The sequence below is a fragment of the Scyliorhinus canicula genome, chromosome 10 (genome assembly GCF_902713615.1).
Source record: "Scyliorhinus canicula chromosome 10, sScyCan1.1, whole genome shotgun sequence".
NCBI lineage: Eukaryota > Metazoa > Chordata > Chondrichthyes > Carcharhiniformes > Scyliorhinidae > Scyliorhinus > Scyliorhinus canicula.
Window position 1 is genome coordinate 43,620,205 of NC_052155.1, and position 18,679 is coordinate 43,638,883.

The 18,679-nt window shown below is 45.3% G+C and overlaps 1 protein-coding gene across 4 annotated transcripts in view; it reads right to left on the minus strand.

Annotated features, from left to right (window-relative positions):
- Positions 1-961: 961 nt before the first annotated feature.
- The window catches only part of rhpn1 (rhophilin, Rho GTPase binding protein 1), a 123,572-nt gene continuing 105,854 nt past the window's right edge, over positions 962-18,679 (minus strand). For 2 of the 4 annotated variants that reach the window (XM_038808838.1, XM_038808837.1), the window contains 4 exons: positions 15,962-16,038; positions 8,399-8,545; positions 4,707-4,862; positions 962-2,235 (listed from right to left, as the gene is read on the minus strand). In XM_038808838.1, the coding sequence (XP_038664766.1) occupies positions 2,029-2,235; positions 4,707-4,862; positions 8,399-8,545; positions 15,962-16,038 (587 nt within the window). In that variant the 3' untranslated portion in view covers positions 962-2,028. Of the gene's footprint in view, positions 2,293-4,366; positions 4,562-4,706; positions 4,863-8,398; positions 8,546-15,961; positions 16,039-18,679 lie in introns of those variants that run through there. The other 2 variants (XM_038808840.1, XM_038808839.1) reach the window with 2 other exon arrangements.

Sequence of the window (18,679 nt, forward strand, 5' to 3'; positions counted from 1 at the left end):
ATTCCTTGGAAGGATGCCAGTAAAAAAAAAAACAACACAACTAACTGTTGTCAAGTCAGAAGCTACATTTCTGCCAATTCTGCCCTATAATCCAGCCAATGTCATGATAAGTAATCAAAGAGAAAATGCTGGAAAATCACAGCAGGTCTGGCAGCATCTGTAGGGAGGGAAAAGAGCGAACTTTTCGAGTCCAGATGACTCTTTGTCAAAGCTGATGTCAAAGTATTCATGATAAATAACCAGTTACTACCTGTAATTTTAATTTCCTCTTCTGGTTCAATGTACTAATTTGTTTAGATTATGCACATTTTCCTGTGCTCCAAGGGACGATGGGCAAGGATGTCTTTTCAATTAATGTCAATTGAAATGAGAGATAATGGGCGGAATTCTCTGCTCCCGGGAAAATAGGGAGGGCCGTCGTGAACTCGGCCGAGTTTCACGACGGCCTCGGAGGCCGCTCCTTGCCCTCTATTCTCCCCTCCCGGCGGGGCTAGGAGCGGCGCTCCGTAACTTTCGGCCGCCGCGCCGAGAGTGACGCGATGCCGGCGCCTATGTGACGTCAGCCGCGCATGCACAGGTTGGCTGGCTCCAACCCGCGCATGCGCGGCTGACGCCACAACGGCTGACAGCTTGAACCCGTGCATGCGCAGTGGCCGTCTTTCCCTTCAGCTGCCCCGCAAGACGTGGCGGCTTGATCTTGCGGGGCGGCAGAGGGGAAATAGTGCGTCCGATTGAGACGCCAGCCCGATGATCGGTGGGCACCGATCACGGGCCTGTCCCCTCCCGAGCACAGTTGTGGTGCTCATTCCCCACCAGGCCCCCTACAAGCCCTGGCAGCGACCAAGTGTGGTTGCCGCCGTCGTGAAACGGTCGCGAACGGCAGGCCGCTTGGCCCATCCGGGTCGGAGAATCGCTGGTCGCCGTGAGAAACGGCGAGCGCCGATTCTTCCGAGGGGGGGGGGGGGGGGAGAGAATTGCGGGGGGGCGCCAGGGGGTCGTGAAATTAGACGGGGTGCCCACCCGCGATTCTCCCACCCGGCGCGGGGAGCGGAGAATCACGCCCAATATTTCATTTTACACTTAAAGTGAAACATGGCGATGGTGTGTGGTTTTGCCCTCGTATTCAAGAAAAATTGAGGTTATGGCAACCAGTAATTAGTCTACTGAAAGCATGGCATAGCTTACAGGTAATTGAAAAAGATTTTTCATGTTTCAAGGTAACAGTTGTCCCTTCAACATGCATGGATTTAAACCCCACAAGAATATTACTTGTGTGTAAATCAACCTACCTTTTGCCTAAAACATTAATCTAAAAATTCCTACTTTACACAAGTATATACGTTAGATATATAAAATGCGAGAAATGCTCAGATCTTAAAGAGAAAGACAAATATTTTGGGTCAACCTTTCATCAAGCCTGACATTGAAAGTTCTTCCACTTTACCTAATCTATTACAAAATATTGAAGCCTCGTTAGTTGTGTCTGACTTCCTCTCACCTCACCATCATGCCCCAATACCATTGTCTTCTACAAACAAGTTTTCCAGTAAAGCAATAGTTTGTAAGTTTAATACATATGCAATAAGACTTTGTAGCAGTTTGCCGTATCGGAGTGGCTTCACAGGCCATTTCAGAGTCACCACAATGCTGTGGTTCTGGAGTCACTTCTAAGACAGACCAGGTAAGGATGACATTAGTGAACCAGAGGAGTTTTTACATTAATGATTATCATTGCGGATTCCAGATTAATTAATTAATTGAATTTAAATGCCAGCTGCCATAATGGGATTTGAACCCATGTCCCCAGAGGATCAACCTTGACCTCTGGATTGCTAGTCCAATGACATTACCACAATGTCACTGCCTCCCCTATGAAAGGATTTGAGTGATAACACATCTTCTAGTGCATGATTAATAGGGCTTCAAGATGAGATGAATTTCTAAAGAACCATTCTGCATCCTCAGTTGAGATGGGTATGTTTGTGGAGCTGGATAATAATTCTCATAAGTTAGGAATGATAAAACTCTTCAGTAGAATGATCCATCGTCTGTTACAGCAATGAAGGGTAAGCTGAAAGTGCTGCCATCCTTGCCAGAATTTTTCTTCTTGTTCCAGGTGAGCAGCAAGCCTGGACTCTTGCTAGAATCAGCAATTTTCCTGCTGTTCTCTTTATCATTCCCAGAGAAGATGCTTGCCGAGGTCATTGTACCTAGAAGTGATTTTCTGTCAGTTTGCTGGAAAGAAGAGCAGAATGATGATAACCACCTCTGGCAAATTGTTCAGTGAAAATACTGTCAGAAAGAAATGCCCTTAATTAGCTTGTTTAATGAATTTTAATTTGCAGATTGACAATCTAATAGAACTTCAACAGTGCCTTTTAATGTATCAACTAAAATCCAAAGGTGCATTGTAAAACAAACAATTGACGCCGAGTCACATAAAGAGACTTTCGGGCAGATAACCAAAAGCTTGGTCAAAAAGGTAGGTTGTAAAGAACACCTTAGAAGAGATGATGTGGAGATGCCGGCGTTGGACTGGGGTGAGCACAGTAAGAAGTCTTACAACACCAGGTTAAAGTCCAACAGGTTTGTGTTAAATCACTAGCTTTCAGAGCACTGCTCCTTCCTCAGGTGAATAAAGACCTTAGAAGAGGAGAGGGAGAGAGAGCAAGAGCGAGTTTTTGGGAGGGAATTCCAGCACTAGGGCTATTGAAGTCACAGCCATCAATGGTGCAATTATTAAAATAAGGCATTTTTAAGGGGCCATAATTGGAGCAACGCAGATAATTTAGAGCATTGTGGGCTGGAGGGAATTATAGAGATCACAATGGATTTGAAAACAAGGATGAGAATTTAAAAATTGAGCCATTGTTCAACCAGGACTCAATACATGTCAGCTAACACAAGGATAACACATAAGCTAACAAGAGTAGAACATTTTTCAGGAAAAAACAGAATACATCAATGATCTCACCTTGAAGAGTTATTGACCTATATTGGTCTATCAGAGGTCCTGTGACACTCTATTACAAAGTCATAGGATGCAGGTTTATCCCAGTGATCTACAAGACAGTGTGCTACCAATTTCAGCCATGCCAATGTGGAGAGGGGCCAAGAGGAGTCAGTTAAGACTTCCCTGAATGAGAATTGGAAAATAAGATAGAGTCATTATAGTGAGAGTCGTCATAGTGGAGGAATGTTCCAAAGACCCAATAACGTTCAGAGCAAGATGGAGAGTTGAGCAAATTGCCCATCTGCTCTCTCTACATTCTTTGCCCAACTGGCCATTCTTCATGCAATAGTACCCAGACACAAAATGTTGGAGATTTATTCACTTTTTCACCCTCTGGAAGAGCTCAGAATCATATTGTCATCCAACACGAAGCCAGTGAATTGTAGTGACAGGGACTGATTTTTCATATATCTAACCTAGAGCTGAGGCCCATATTGCATTCAGACATTGTCTTTATCACTACCTCATTTGAAGTGAGCAACAGTAAAAGTTATCACATGGACTGCAGTGGTTCAAGAAGGTAGCTCACCACCAACTTAAGTGTAATGGAAGACGGGTAATATAAATACTGGCCGAGCCAGCAATGACCATGTCCCATAGAATAATAAAACAAAAGTAAAGGGACCTGGTTCTTTGTCTAGTTTCCAGTGGTCAGTATTACATTCAGATACAACAAATCTATCAAGAGTGCTTTATAATTTTTGTTTTATTTTGAAGCAGAGATTATATTTAATTTTAACCAGTACATACTGGCAGCAGATTTATTGTGGCCCAGAGAGGCAGGGAGGCTTCTTTGAATCTGGAGGGAGTGCCTGTTGCCTTCCTGACTCCATGCAAGCATGCCTGCAGCAGTGAAAACTGAAGAGGCGTGGGGTTGCTCTCCTGATTAGGCACCGTGTCTCTCATGGAAAGACTTCCTCGTGGCAAAGGCCACCTTGTGGAAACCCAGCCCCTACCCTCATCAACAACTTCCACCACTGACCGACCGGATCCATCTACCTGACCCTACTCACCATGTTTGCTTCCAATGCTGTTGCTCTAACCTTGATGCAGTACCAGCACTAGCCACTGCTCCTAGTAGTGCTGCATGAAGAATGGCCAGTTCGGTAAAGCAAGGAGAGGGAACAGATGGGCAATCTGCTCAACCCTCCACCTTGCTCTGAAAGTTATTGGTCTTGGGAGTATCCTCCCCATTCCCCTCCACTATGACAACTCTATCTTAATTTTCAATTCTCATTCAAAGAAGTCTTAACTGACATCCTCTTGGACCCTCTCCACATTGGCTGAAATTGGTAGCACATTGTCTTACAGATCATGGGGACAAACCTGCATCCTACTACTTTATGATAAGAGTGTCACAGACCGTCCGACAGGCCAATAACTCAAGGTGGGATCGTTGAGCTTAAAGGGACAGGAGCACTGGTGCCAGGCAGTTAATTGGTTGTTGGCTTGAGGCTCCAGGAAACAGCCAAGGCAGGATTGTCCCAGGCTTTCCAGCTGCCATCGCCACCTGCTTTAAGGCTTCATCTCCCAATGTTGAGGTTCTTTCTGCAGATTTCCAAAAAAGTAACTATAAATTACTTATCCACCAAGCTATTTTTTATGCACGGTGACATGCTAATTACAATACTGACTCCCACAACAACCAGCACGTGTAAAAATCAACAATGATATCTGAATGGTAAATACTTACATTGTGTTGCTCAGAGGTGATTAGGGTTATCACCCCAATACTCACACCCTCTGTGCTGATATTTTTCAATAACTGAACTACATCAGTGTGCTTGGACCATTTGCAATCTTGTTGGTTCACTGACACAAGGTAGTCTCCTTCTCGGAGACCAGCTTCCTAGGAAAGTTAATAAAACACGTGTCAGTTCCAATTCATCTCTCATTATTACAGAAGAGCACAAGAATTACAGATCGGAACTTATGCAGTATTGCTCCAAGTAATAAGAAATATGTCACATCGAACTGCCAATTCAAGTGTTCACACTCTTATTAAAAATCTAATGATGACCATAAAACTATTGTCGATTCTTGTCAACACCCATCTGGTTCATTATTGTCCTTTAGGAAAGAAAATCTGCCACCGTACCTGGTCTGACCTACATGGCAGATCCACAGCAATGTGGTTGAATCTTAAATGCCCTCTGAAATGGCCTAGCAAGGCACTCGGTTCAAAGGCAATTAGTGACAGGCAACAAATGCTGGCCTTGCTAGCGATACCCACATCCCATGAACAAATAAAAAGAAACACCCGAGACTCCCCAGAAGGGTTTTCACGTTTGTTGTGGGAAAACAGGAAAACAGAGAGGGAAGGAGTTTTTTTTCCTCACTCCACTGAATTGAAATGGCAGCAGTCTGGGAACAGATTACAATCCAATTTTCCACATCTTAACAGAAGATGACTCAGTAAAAATAGGAAGAGAAAAAATTGATTTTGTGGAAGGGAAATCATGTTTGACTAATTTATTGGTGATCTTTGAACAAGCAATAAGCAAAGCAGGTAGAGGAGGCCTGTGGATGTTCTGTAATTAGATTTCCAGAAAGCATTTGAGAAAGTGCCAAATTAAAGGTGGCTATGCAAAATAATATTGTAGGGGGCAATATGCTAGCATGGATAGAGGATTGGTTACTTAACAGGAAAAAGAGTGTGGGCAAAAATGTGTCATTTTCAGGCTGGCAAGATGTGACGGCAGCCATAGGGATGAATGCTGGAGCCTCAACTATTTACAATTTATTTCAATGACTTGGACGAAGGGACCAAAAGTAAGTCTTGAAGCGGGCCTGCAAAGGATTATCAATTCATTAAGTGAGTTGGCAAAAATTTGGCAGGTGGAGTATAATGTTGCAAAATATGAACTTGTTCACTTTGGCAGGAAGAATAGAAAAGCAGCAAATTGTTTAAATGGTGAGAGACACCAGGAGCCTGTATTACAGAGAAATCGGTTTCTTGGGACATGAATCACAAAAGTTAGTATGCAGGTATAGCAAGTGATTAAGGAAATAAATGGAATGTTGTGACTTATTGCAAGGGGAATAGAATATGTAAGCATGATGGTTTGCTACAGTTGGTAAGAGCACAGTTTTGGTCCCCTTATTTAAGAAAGCATTTAAATGCACAAGAAGCAGTTCAGAGAAGGCTCACTCAACAGATACCCGGACTATATCCATTACAGTTTAGAAGCACCACAGTGCAGAAGGAGGACATTCAGCCCATCAAGCCTGCACCGACCCTCTAAAAGAGCACCCTATCTCGGTCCACTTCCCTGCCCCATCCCTGTACCCCCAGCTAACCTTTGGATACCAAGGGAAAATTTAGCATGGCCAATTCACCTAACCTGCGCATCTTTGGACTGCGGGAGGAAACGGGAGCACCCGAATTTGATTGGATTTATTATTGTCACATGTATTATTAGTATACAGTGAAAAGTATTGTTTCTTGCATGCTGTACAAACAATGCATACCGTACATAGGGAAGGAAGGATAGACTATAGAATATAATGTTAGTTATAGCAAGGTGTAGAGAAAAGATCAACTTATTACGAGGTAGGTACATTCAAAAGTCTGATGGCAATAGGGAAGAAGCTGTTCTTGAGTCGGTTGGTACGTGACCTCAAACTTTGGTATCTATTTCCTGACCGAAGAAGGTGGAAGAGAGTATGTCCGCGGAGCGTGGGTCCTTAATTATGCTGGCTGCCTTTCCGAGGCTGTGGGAATTATAGATCGAGTCAATCTGTAGGGCAGGAAACCCACATAGATAAACGCCACACAGGCAGTCACCCAAGGTTGGAATCGAACCTGGGTCTCTGGCGCCGTGAGGCAGCAGTGCTAACTTCTGAGAAATGACCTTATTTAAACATACAAGATCCTGAGGGGAGTTGACAGGGTGGATGCTGAAAGGATATTTCAGCATGGGAGAGACTAGAATTAGGGGACATGTTTAATAAAAGGGTCTCTCATTTAGGACTGAGATGAGAATCTTTCTCTCGGAAGGTCATGAGTCTGTGGAACACTTTCCCAGAAAGCGGTGATCGCAGGGGGTCATTGAATACTTTTAAAGGTTGAGAGTCAAAGGGTATATCCGTTGGAAGAAAAGTGCAGTCGCAGCCACAATCAGGTCGGCCATGATCGTATTGAATGCTCTGGGATTTGGGTTCGATTAAACCATTGTCAATTGTCGTACAAAAACACCTATCCTTAGGGAAGGAAATCTGCCCTCCTTACCTGGTCTGAGCTATATATGTGACTCCAGACCACAGCAATGTGATTGATTCTCAACTGCCCTCTGAAATGGCCAAGCCAGCCACTCAGTTCAAGTGTAATTAGGGATTGGAAACAAGTGCTGGCCTTGCCAGCAATGCCCACAGCCTATGAATGAATTAGAAAAAAAAGACCAGAATGACCAGTCCACTGGCTATGTTGAGTTGCCGAGTGAGTGTTACAATTGTTCGTCGTGTCACATGACAAAAGAGGAGAAAACAATCACTCAGTGTTCCTGCTCTCAACCGATTCCCTTCTAAAAAGCAGCTCTAATTCCGAATTGCGGAGCTCGAGCAACAGCTGGTATCACTGCAGCACATCTGCGACTTTAACAGTTTTGTGGATAGTACATATATAGATGTGGTTATCCTGCAGCTTAAGAGCATGCAGAAAGAAATGGAATGGGTGACCAATGGCAGTGGACGAGTGGAAGTTGAAACTTAATGCACAGAAGTGTGAAGTAATTCATTTTGGTGGGAAGTGTTCAGAGAGATAAAATAAAAGGAGCAATTCTAAAGAGGGTGCAGAAGCAGAGATTGCATGTGTGTATAAATTATTGAAGGTATTGGTAGAAGGATCGAGAACCAGAGGGCACAGATTTAAGGGAATTGGCAAAAGAAACAACTGTGACATGAGGAAAAGATTTTTACACAGCAAGTTTGGATCTGGAATGCACTTGCTGAGAGTGTGGTGGAAGCAGGGTCAATCGAGGCTTTCAAACCAGAACTGGATCATTATCTGAAAAGGAAAAATCTGCAAGCTCTAAAGGCAGGGGAGTGGCATGAGGTGTGTTGCTCCTTCAGAGGGCCAGCATCGAGACGACAGGCCAACCTTCTGTGCTGCAGCCATGCTGTGATTCCACAGATTAGATGTGTGGATGAAGGGATAAGAACCAGAGATATTGGAATTGCGAGGGTAAATATGACGGTTTGCTCACATGAAAGGCAACCAGTGATAGAAGATAGTCGAGATGAATGGCTAGCCTCTGGTGTTGTAACCGCTGTGCATTTCTATCAGCTTGGTTCATTTTTTGAAGTCATTCTCTTTTTAAAGATTGTATAAATATGGAGATACAAAAATAATCACATCACATGTAAAATACAGCAATGTATGCCTACATCTGCAGAGCCATCAGGGACAACTCCTGCGATAAGGACAGGTGAATCTCCACGTAGAGTAAATCCAAATCCTTTTTCACTTTTTTTCAGGTGAACTTCTGTAGCTGGGGTCCATCGGTTCTTGGCAGAGAAAACTGACAAAGGCCCCTTTAAAAGGAAAGAAGGCAAAAAGAAGAAAAAAGGAAAGATATATTGTTTATAAATGCACTTTAGAGTGATCTCTGATTACTGTTTAGGTACATAATGCCATGAGATGAAGTTGCTCACATCCATCTTCCTTCTGTCTGTTCAATGCATGACAAATGTTAAAATGACCTGTGTAACTAATGATACCACTAACAAAGTAGTACCCCTACTTTATTAACTTCAATGGAGACAATTTACTGCTCCATAGCAGGGATGGGCAGATAATCTTGAATCCAAGCTACATCTGTGGTAAAGGAGACAAGTGAATGAAAATAAAAGTAATTTTTCAATATAAAAAGAAATGAAAAGCTAACCACAAAAGCAGTATAATGGGACAATATATCACATTAGAGTTTGCTGTGCCAAAATTTAGAACCATAGGGTAGAATTGAATCTTTGCGACTGGAGCTCACCCGCTGACTTGAGAACCGGCAGGAACTGTTGAGGAAGGCTTGCCGTAGCACTTCCGTTGAGGAAAGCCACCTTTCCCGATGCCTCAATTAGGCTATTGAACGAGGGGCCCTGCTGCTCCCATAGAGTCACTGGTGCCTCAATGAATGTGTGAACGAATTGGAGTGACACATTTACTGAGAATTTCCTCTATAGATTTCACTTCCAAAGCCAGCAGGCAAGTGCTACGTTTTTCACCTGGCCTCGGTCTAGACATGATATCCCCATCCCACCAGGTAAAAGATACCCGAGTGGACCAGAGATGGGTGTTCCTCCTGTTCAGAAATGATCACAAATAGAAACATTGCTCTTCAACCAGGGTCATGAAAGCCATGTGCAAGAAGCTTTAGGTGGACACTTTTTCACATGTCTCCACTACCTACAAGATTCTATAGAGAGACCATTACCGTGGCAGCATAGAAACGATGACTGAATGATCATTCATCCGGGAGGATGGAGGTTTTGGGTCCAGCCAGTTGGATGCCCCTTGGAAGCATTCCATCTCCCTCCCTTCACCCCTGCCTCTGGCTGCAGCCAACAGCAAATGGTGGGAACTCAATGTTATGAGTTGGAAACAAACATACTGCAATGCATGTTAACCACAGAGAGGAGGACACAAGTTGACATCCAGTCGCTTCAATTATTAGCGTGTTCCTTTAGTCTGCCACTTGTGCTGACCTTGAAATTCACCCAACTGAAAATACCCTCCCTAATCTCATTAACTAACTGTGTGGACAAAGACAGTTTTGGAAAAATGGTGCATGTCACCTTTCCAAGTTACTCCACTACCTTCTTTTTGGGCAGTCCTTCAGGGTAAAGGATGACCTCCTCCACTCCGGGAGGTGGTTGTGCAGTAGCTAACCAGTCCAATCATGGATCCGCAGACTGTCACAGGTTTGGCAGTGGTATTTGATGAGGTGGGGTGGGATGCTCTGGATTCTCCGCTCTTTGTTGTTTACGCTTGGTCTCCGAGTTCAACACCCTGCGACGCTGGAGGTGATTGATGCCTTCGCGGATGCTTCTTCTCCAGTTTTTGCTTCCAAGGCAAGCGATTCCCACATGTCGATGGGGATGTTTATTTAGGGATGCTTTCAGAATGCCCTTGCAGTGTTTCCTGTATCCTCCTAGTGATCGCTTGCCAAAGCTCGGTGTAGAGCACTTGTTTTGAGAGTCTTGTGTCGGGCATGTGGGCAATGTGGCCGGCCCAGCACAGTTGGCCGAGTGGGAACAGTGCCTCGATAATGGAGATATTAGCCACGTTGGTACGCCTATCCTGCCAGTGGATCTGCAGGATTTTACGGAGGCAACATTGGTGATATCTCTCCAGGGATTTGAGGTATTTGCTGTACATTTTCCATGTTTCTGATGAATGCAGGAGGGTGGGGACCACGACTGCTCTGTAGACTATGAGCCTGGTGCTGGATTTGTGTTCTCGGTCTTCAAACACTCTATTCACCAGGCATCTGAAGAGTGCATTGGAGTCCATGCTGGATTTCATCGCCAACGTCTGTTTGTGCCGAGAAAAAGCTCCCGAGGCATGGGAAATGATCCATATTGCCCAGGGACACATTGTGGATCTTGATGATTGGGAGGCAGTTCCTGCGGCAGGAGCGGGCTGGTAGATAACCTTTGTTTTCCGGATATTTAGTCTGAGGCCCATTCTCTCATATGCTTTTGTAAATGCGTTGATGCCTCTGTGCACACCCACAGGCGTCGTCTGCATAATGCAGCTCGGACAGAGTTTGGGATGGTCTTGGTTCTGGCCTAAAGGCAGAGATTTAAGTTTTTCACTTGTCTGGTAGGTTAGCTCCACTACAGCAGGGAACTTCAGGGTGATGGAGTGGAGTGTTGCTGCAAGGAAGATGGAGAGGAGCCTTGGTGCGATGAAGCAGCACTGTTTGACATCAGTTTTCACACATTTTGGGTCTGTGGTGGTTGCGTTGGTGAGGATCTCAGCTTGCATGTCATCATGGAGCAGGTGGAGAATGGTGACAAAGAGGATGTTCCACAAATTTGCACTGAGTGCTGAATTTGGGTGCATTTGAGTGCTATAGTGAGAGTTTGGTGACAGAGATATTAAGCGTTTATTTTTATTTGTATCTAAAGTCTAGTCTTTCTTTTATTGAGTTAATTAACTTAAAAGTTGCTGTTTGGTTGAGAAGAAAGTGAATTTTCAATCAGCTGTAAATAAGGTTCTACTTGTAACTACTTGCAGCTGGAGCTTGTTAATTAGTTAATTGGATTAGGCCAGTTTCAGTGGCTAGAGTCACAGTATAAATCTGAGCTAGTTACAGTGCAGACTTTGTTTGCACTGAGTGCTGAATTTGGGTGCATTTGAGTGCTATAGTGAGAGTTTGGTGACTGAGGGAGTGCTGAATTTGGGTGCATTTGAGTGCTATAGTGAGAGTTTGGTGACTGAGGGAGTGCTGAATTTGGGTGCTATAGTGAGAGTTTGGTGACTGAGGGAGTACTGAATTTGGGTGCATTTCAGTGCTACAGTGAGAGTTTGGTGCCTGAGGGAGTTAGGTGAGGAAGGAGTAAGGTGATCCTTTCATTTCATTTCCTACATTTCCTCAAAGAGCGTGAAGGGAGCCGGGAGTTTACAGAGAGTACAGATGACTTGGAGCAGAGTCGGAGTGCGGAGTTCCAGTTGGTCCACAGTGCAGCTGTATTCTGTAAGGGAAGAGGGGATGGAGGCTAGGGCAGTTCATGCTCCTCCTGTAGGATGTGGGTGGTGAGGGATACGACTGGTGTCCCCGCTGACTATACCTGCGGGACGTGCACCCAACTACAGCTCCTCAGAGACAGTGTTAGGAGATTGGAGCTGGAGCAACTTCGGATCATCCGGGAGGCAGAGGGGGTAATAGAGAAGAGTTACAGGGAGGTAGCCACACCCAAGGTACAGGACAAGAGTAGCTGGATTACAGTCAGGGGAAAGAAAACGAACGGGCAGACAGTGCAGGGACCCCTCGTGGCCGTTCCCCTTCAAAACAAGTATACCGTTTTGGATGCTGTTTTGGGGGGGGGGATCTACCGGGGGAAGTCTGGCTCTGGGGCTCAGAAGGGAAGGGGGAGAATAGAAAAGCAATAGTGATAGGAGACTCAATGGTTAGGGGAATAGATAGGAGATTCTGTGGTTGCGAGCTAAACTCCCGGAAGATATGTTGCCTCCCGGGTGCTAGGGATGTCTCGGATCGTGTCTTCAGGATCCTTAAGGGGGAGGGTGAGCAGCCAGAAGTCGTGGTGCACATTGGTACCAACGACGTAGGTAGGAAAAGGGGTGTGGATGTAATAAACGAGTTTAGGGAGTTAGGCTGGAAGTTAAAAGCCAGGACAGACAGAGTTGTCATTTCTGGTTTGTTGTCGGTGCCACGTGATAGCGAGGCTAGGAATAGGGAGAGAGTGCAGTTGAACACATGGCTGCAGGAATGGTGTAGGAAGGAGGGCTTTAGGTATTTGGATAATTGGAGTGCATTCTGGGGAAGGTGGGACCTGTACAAGCAGGACGGGTTGCATCTGAACCAGAGGGGCACCAATATCCTGGGGGGGGGGGGAGGTTTTCTAGTAGTCTTCGGGAGGGTTTAAACTAATTTGGCAGGGGAATGGGAACCCCTGTCGTCCAGCAACTAAGGTAGCCGATGTTCAGGACGTCAAAGCGTGTAGTGAGGCAGTGGGGAAGGTAACACTGACAAAGGAGAGTACTTGCAGGCACGGAGATGGGTTGAAGTGTGCATACTTCAACGCAAGAAGCATCAGGAATAAGGTGGGTGAACTTAAGGCATGGATCGGTACTTGGGACTATGATGTGGTGGCCATCACGGCAACTTGGATAGAAGAGGGGCAGAAATGGTTGTTGGAGGTTCCTGGTTATAGATGTTTCAATAAGATTAGGGACGGTGGTAAAAGAGGTGGGGGGGGGGTGCATTATTAATTAGAGATAGTATAACAGCTGCAGAAAAACAGTTCAAGGAGGATCTGCCGACTGAGGTAGTATGGGTTGAAGTCAGGAATAGGAAAGGAGCAGTCATCTTGTTGGGAGTTTTCTATAGACCCCCCAATAGCAGCAGAGATGTGGAGGAACAGATTGGGAAACAGATTTTGGAAAGGTGCAGAAGTCACAGGGTAGTAGTCATGGGTGACTTCAACTTCCCAAATATTGAGTGGAAACTCTTTAGATCAAATAGTTTGGATGGGGTGGTGTTTGTGCAGTTTGTCCAGGAAGCTTTTCTAACACAGTATGTAGATTGTCTGACCAGAGGGGATGCCATATTGGATTTGGTACTTGGTAATGAACCAGGGCAAGTGATAGATTTGTGAGTGGGGGAGCATTTTGGAGATAGTGACCACAATTCTGTGACTTTCACTTTAGTAATGGAGGGGGATAGGTGCGTGCAACAGGGCAAGGTTTACAATTGGGGGAAGGGTAAATACGATGCTGTCAGACAAGAACTGAAGTGCACAAGTTGGGAACATAGGCTGTCAGGGAAGGACACAATTGAAATGTGGAACTTGTTCAAGGAACAGATACTATGTGTCCTTGATATGTATGTCCCTGTCAGGCAGGGAAGAGATGGTCGAGTGAGGGAACCATGGTTGACAAGAGAGGTTGAACGTCTTGTTAAGAGGAAGAAGGATACTTATGTGAGGCTGAGGAAACAAGGTTCAGACAGGGCGCTTGAGGGATACAAGAGAGCCAGGAGGGAACTGAAGAAAGGGATTAGGAGAGCTAAGAGAGGGCATGAAAAATCTTTGGCGGGTAGAATCAAGGAAAACCACAAGGCCTTTTACACATATGTGAGAAATATGAGAATGACTAGAGCGAGGGTGGTCCGATAAAGGACAGTAGCGGGAGATTGTGTATTGAGTCAGAAGAGATAGGAGAGGTCTTGAACGAGTACTTTTCTTCAGTATTTACAAATGAGAGGGCCATATTGTTGGAGAGGACACTGTGAAACAGACTGGTAAGCTCGAGGAGATATTTGTTGGGAAGGAAGATGTGTTGGGCATTTTGAAAAACTTGAGGATAGACTAGTCCCCCGGGCCTGACGGGATATATCCAAGGATTCTATGGGAAGCAAGAGATAAAATTACAGAGCCGTTGGCAATGATCTTTTCATCCTCACTGTCAACAGGGGTGGTACCAGGTCATTGGAGAGTGGAAAATGTCATGCCCTGTTCAAAAAAGGGAATAGGGATAACCCTAGGAATTATAGGCCTGTTAGTCTTACTTTGGTGGTAGGCAAAGTAATGGAAAGGGTACTGAGGGATAGGATTTCTGAGCATCTGGAAAGACACTGCTTGATTAGGGATAGTCAGCACGGATTTGTGAGGGGTAGGTCTTGCCTCACAAGTCTTATTGAATTCTTTGAGGAGGTGACCAAGCACGTGGATGAAGGTAAAGCAGTGGATGTGGTGTACATGGATTTTAGTAAGGCATTTGATAAAGTTCCCCATGGTAGGCTTATGCAGAAAGTAAGGAGGCATGGGATAGTGGGAAATTTGCCCAGTTGGATAACGAACTGGCTAACCGATAGAAGTCAGAGAGTGGTGGTGGATGACAAATATTCAGCCTGGAGCCCAGTTACCAGTGGCGTACCGCAGGGATCAGTTCTGGGTCCTCTGCTGTTTGTGATTTTCATGAATGACTTGGATGAGGGAGTTGAAGGGTGGGTCAGTAAATTTGCAGACGATACAAAGATTGGTGGAGTTGTGGATATCAAGGAGGGCTGTTGTCGCCTGCAAAGAGACATAGATAGGATGCAGAGCTGGGCTGAGAAGTGGCAGATGGAGTTTAACCCTGAAAAGTGTGAGGTCGTCCATTTTGGAAGGACAAATATGAATGCGGAATACAGGGTTAACGGTAGGGTTCTTGGCAATGTGGAGGAGCAGAGAAATCTTGGGGTCTATGTTCATAGATCTTTGAAAGTTGCCACTCAAGTGAATAGAGCTGCGAAGAAGGCCGATGGTGTGCTAGCGTTCATTAGCAGAGGGATTGAATTTAAGAGCCGTGAGGTGATGATGCAGCTCTATAAAACCTTGGTAAGGCCACATTTGGAGTACTGTGTGCAGTTCTGGTCGCCTCGTTTTAGGAAGGATGTGGAAGCTTTGGAAAAGGTGCAAAGGAGATTTACCAGGATATTGCCTGGAATGGAGAGTAGGTCTTACGAGGAAAGGTTGAGGGTGCTCGGCTTTTTCTCATTAGGACGGAGAAGGATGAGGGGCGACTTGATAGAGGTTTATAAGATGATCAGGGGAATAGATAGAGTAGACAGTCAGAGACTTTTTCCCTGGGTGGAACAAACCATTACAAGGAGACATAAATTTAAGGTGAATGGTGGAAGATATAGGGGGGGATGTCAGAGGTAGGTTCTTTACCCAGAGAGTAGTGGGGGCATGGAATGCACTGCCTGTGGAAGTAGTTGAGTCGGAAACATTAGGGACCTTCAAGCGGCTATTGGATAGGTACATGGATTATGGTAGAATGATGGGGTGTAGATTAATTTGTTCTTAATCTAGGACAAAAGTTCGGCACAACATCGGAGGCCAAGGTCCCGTTCTGTGCTGTATTTCTTTATGTTCTATGTTCTAATCCCTCACAGTTGACAGAGTCGAAGGTCTTTGCGAGATCGAAGAAGGCCACGTACAGAGGTTGATGCTGCTTTTCCTGGATTTGTCGCCCGTTGAAGATTATGTTCGTTGAGCCTCTTGGTGCACTGAAGTTGCATTGAGACTCAGGGAGGAGCTCTTCACCTCCCTCCCTTTATCCCTGCCTCTGGTTGCAGCCAACGGCAAATGGTGGGATTACAGCTTTAGGAGTGGAGAACAAATCTACTGCAATACAGGTTTTCACTGACCACATTAAGTGGGAAACGAGACATCAAAAATAAAAGCATTAATTTGTTCGTGACAGATGAACATTCTACTTACCAGTCTGTGAAAGATATCTGTGACTTTCACCTTGGAGAAGTTTGGAGTTTTAATATCGGGTTTCTGTTGTGTTTTTGCTGCAAAGGAAAATGAATGCTTAATTGGCGAATTTAATTTGCTTATAGAATGTATAGTAGACTGAAATTGCTTCTTCCCTCCCCAGCCTTCAAGAAAATGACTCAGTGGGTGATCGTCAAGGGACTCCATGGTGCTGTCCTTCTGCCTCGGAGAACAAGTTTCAATTCAGGAAAATAATGGGAAACCTGCTCCGCTGATTGGTTGAACTCAATCTACACAATATCAGCTTGATCAGGTTCAATCTAGAATTCTACCCACAAAAAGCTGAGAATATTGGGTGAACTGAAATTTTCAGCATTGAGATTGGCAGATTTTTATTAGTCAAGGATATCAAAGGATATAGATTAAAAGCACAAAACTTGAGTTGTGTGCAATCAGACATGAACTAATTGAATAGTGAAACCATCTGAAGGGGCAGAATGGCCTTCTCCTATTCTAATGCAGTACCATGGACCTGTTGCCAACACTACCATTAATTTAGTCCTAAATTAACTATTAGAGCAGAAGTGTGAAAGTTGTTTTTAAAGTTCATTTATAGGATAGGGGCATCGCTGGCTAGGCCATTTATTGCTCATTGCTAATTGCCCTTGATATGATGGTGGTGAGCTGCCTTCTTGAATTGTTGCAGTCCCAGAGGTGTTGGCCCAGTGCTGTGGGAGGGATTCCAGGATTTTGACCAAGCAATGGTGAAGGAAAAGCAATACATTTCTAAGACAGGATGGTGAGTGACTTGGAGGGAACATCCAGGTGGCAGTGTTCCCAGGTGAATGGGGATGAGAAAAATCCCAACTCCAGCTCCTCAAAAACTGTGTTAGGGAACTGGAGCTGCAGCTGGATGAACTTCGGATCATTCGGGAGACAGAGGTGGTCATAGATAGAAGCTTCAGGTAGGTAGTTACGCCAAAGAATAAAGATAGATGGGTGATGGTGTGAGGGGCTGGGAGAAGCAGTCAGTACAGGGAACCCCTGTGGTCGTTCCCCTTAGTAACCGCTTTGGATACTGTTGGGGGGGGACGACTTACCAGGGGTCAGCCATGGGGTACAGGTCTCTGGCACAGAGTCTGTTCCTGTTGCTCAGAAGGGAAGTGGGGGGGGGGGGAAAGAGGAGAAGAACGTTAGTCATTGGAGACTCCATAGTTAGGGGGATAGATAGGAGATTCTGTGGGAACGAGAGAGACTCGCGGTTGGTGTGTTGCCTCCAGGTGCCAGGGTCCGCGATGTCTCGGATCGTGTTTTCGGGATCCTTAAGGGGAGGGGGAGCAGCTCCAAGTCGTGGTCCACATGGGTACCAACGACATAAGTAGGAAAATGGATAGGGATGTAAGGCAGGAATTCAGGGAGCTAGGGTGGAAACTTAGATCCAGGACAAACAGAGTTATTATCTCTGGGTTGTTACCCGTGCCACGTGTTAGCGAGTCGAGGAATAGGGAGAGAGAGCAGTTGAACACGTGGCTGCAGGGATGGTGCAGGAGGGAGGGTTTCAGATTCCTGGATTGGGGCTCATTCTGGGAGAGGGGGGTGGTTTAAAGTGCGTCTACTTTAATGCCAGGAGCATCCGGAATAAGGTGGGTGAGCTTGCGGCGTGGGTTGGTATCTGGGACTTTGATGTTGTGGCCATTTCGGAGACATGGATAGAGCAGGGCGAGGAATGGTTGTTGCAGGTGCCTGGATTTAGATATTTCAGTAAGCTCAGGGAAGGTGGTAAGAGAGGGGGAGGGGTGGCATTGTTAGTCAAGGACAGTATTACGGTGGCTGAGAGGACATTTGATGAGGACTCGAATACTGAGGTAGTATGGGCTGAGTTAAGAAAGAGGAAAGGAGAGGTCACCCTGTTAGGGGTTATCTATAGGCCTCCGTAAAGTTCCAGAGATGTAGAGGAAAGGATTGCAAAGATGATTCTGGATAGGAGCGAAAGTAACAGGGTAGTTGTTTTGGGGGACTTTAACTTTCCAAATATTGACTGGAAGCACTATAGTTCGAGTACTTTAGATGGGTCCGTTTTTGTCCAATGTGTGCAGGAGGGTTTCCTGACGCAGTATGTAGATAGTCCAACGAGAGGCGAGGCCGTATTGGATTTGGTACTGGGTAATGAACCAGGACAGATGTCAGATTTGGAGGTAGGTGAGCACTTTGGTGATAGTGACCACAATTCGATTACATTTACTTTAGTGATGGAAAGGGATAGGTATATACAGCAAGGCAAGAGTCATATCTGGGGGAAAGGCAATTATGATGCGATGAGGCAAGACTTAGGATGTGTCAGCTGGAGAAGAAAGCTGCAGGGAATGGGCACAATGGAAATGTGGAGCATGTTCAAGGAACAGCTACTGCGTGTCCTTGATAAGTATGTACCTGTTAGGCAGGGAGAAAGTGGTCGAGCGAGGGAACCATGGTTTACTAAAGCCGTTGAAACACTTGTCAAAAGGAAGAAGGAGGCTTATGTAAAGATGAGACGTGATGGTTCAGTTAGGGCGCTTGAGAGTTACAAGTTAGCTAGGAAGGCTCTAAAGAGAGAGCTAAGAAGAGACAGGGGAGGACATGAGAAGTCTTTGGCAGGTAGGATCAAGGATAACCCTAAAGCTTTCTATAGATATATCAGGAATAAAAGAATGACTAGGGTAAGAGTAGGGCCAGTCAAGG